The sequence below is a fragment of the Triticum dicoccoides genome, chromosome 3B, assembly GCF_002162155.2.
Source record: "Triticum dicoccoides isolate Atlit2015 ecotype Zavitan chromosome 3B, WEW_v2.0, whole genome shotgun sequence".
Lineage (NCBI taxonomy): Eukaryota > Viridiplantae > Streptophyta > Magnoliopsida > Poales > Poaceae > Triticum > Triticum dicoccoides.
Genome location: NC_041385.1, coordinates 113,563,522 through 113,565,102, shown reverse-complemented (window position 1 = coordinate 113,565,102; position 1,581 = coordinate 113,563,522). Strand labels below are relative to the sequence as shown.

Here is a 1,581-nt window from a genome sequence, read left to right as displayed (position 1 = left end):
GAGAGCTCGATCCATCGTCCAGCTTAGGTTGTTCAGGTTTCTTGGAGCGATGGTTCGTATTACTGCCATGGACCAGCTGGAGGCGGAGGAGGTGGTCGTCAGGGCGCCGGCGCCCACGGCGGCGTCCGGCGGGGTGAGGAGGGCCGGGGAGCCGGAGAGGCTGGCGCAGTGCCCCTGCCCGCGCTGCGAGTCCACCGACACCAAGTTCTGCTACTACAACAACTACAACCTCTCGCAGCCGCGCCACTTCTGCAAGGGCTGCCGCCGCTACTGGACGCGCGGGGGCGCGCTCCGCAACGTGCCCGTCGGCGGCGCCACGCGCAAGCCCAACGGCAGCCCCGCCGGCGTCCGCCGCAAGCGCCCATCCCACTCCCACTCCAACTCCCACCACGCCGCCTCCTCTCAGGCCGCGCCGGTCGTCCCGCTCTCGGTCTCCGCGCCCGCGCCGCTCCCGCTGCCGCTGCTCCCGCCGCCGCAGCCGCAGCCGCAGCAGTACGAGCTGACCTTCCTGCCGCCGTCCCTTTCGGCGGTGGACCCCGACCGCCGCCTGCTCGACCTCGGCGGCAGCTTCAGCTCCCTGCTCGCGCCGCCCGCCCCGCTGCTGCCCAACTTCGCCACCAGCTTCGTGTTTGGCGGCGCCGGCGCGGGGATGGCGATGGCACACGCTCACGTCCCTGCTCTGCCGCAGCCGCCGCCGGTGGTGTCGCAGGCGCTGCCGGAGAGCTTCTGGGGCATGGGGTGGCCGGACCTGTCCATCTAGTCTCCTTCAACCTCCCCACCGGCCGGCGTGCGCATCGCCAAGATCATGGATGGCGACGGCCAAGCTCTAATCGATCTAGCATTTTCTTTCCTTTAATTAGGTGCATGTTCAGTTGACGGTAGCTTTGTTAGTGTTACTACTGCATCCGTCCATCCATCCATCCTCCATGGTTATCTTTTTGAGAGCTTTCGAAGCGGTCTTGATCAATCAGTCAGAGCTAGCGATAAGTATTTTGTTAGTTAGGTTCGTTCAGGAGAAATGGTGTGGTTATGAGAGTCAATCTGAGGATGGTGGTGAAGATATTCATGTTAATCCGTGTGTTTTGTATCCGCGACTGTATGCAGTCTGCTGATGGTACCAAGCGTAGAACTGAAACTGATGGAACGATGTTAGCTTATTCACGTTGAAATGCAAAATCTTGATTCTTTGTGATTTCATTAGTTGAATTTATACCAATTATTTGGCCCTATTACTTTGTCGATGCGATTTTGCAGCTCTAGATTTGACAATTTGCTCAAGATTTTCCAACGGTTCACGTTAGATTAACTAACTCTGTTTTCGGATCAATGGCACGACGTACAGTGTGTTTTGGTATTGCTTTCTTTTGCCGTTCTTCCCCTTTCCTGCGCAAAAGAAATCTTTGAGGTACCAGATCTACGAGGATTGAGGACCATCTATATTTGGGGAAGGTATCGCCAGCAGCAAAAATTAGTGCTCCACTGTTTGTCCATTTCCAGCACGCGAAGCCTATTTGGGAACCCTTCTGGCCAACCCATGTGCGGGTTGGGACGCCTACTGTTTTTTTTAATAATTCGGGATAT

The 1,581-nt window shown here is 57.3% G+C and overlaps 1 protein-coding gene across 1 annotated transcript; it reads left to right on the top strand.

The window, feature by feature from the left end:
* The first annotated feature begins 49 nt into the window (after nt 1-49).
* LOC119280949 (dof zinc finger protein DOF3.1-like) lies at nt 50-1,229 on the top strand. The gene has a single exon (XM_037561621.1). It carries the CDS (start codon nt 50-52, stop codon nt 758-760), a length of 711 nt encoding a protein of 236 aa, XP_037417518.1. The 3' UTR covers nt 761-1,229.
* The last annotated feature ends 352 nt before the right edge of the window (nt 1,230-1,581 follow it).

Excerpts from the sequence above, each read along its gene's own strand:
- LOC119280949 (XM_037561621.1), top strand. The coding sequence starts at position 50 with ATGGTTCGTATTACTGCCATGGACCAGCTGGAGGCGGAGGAGGTGGTC.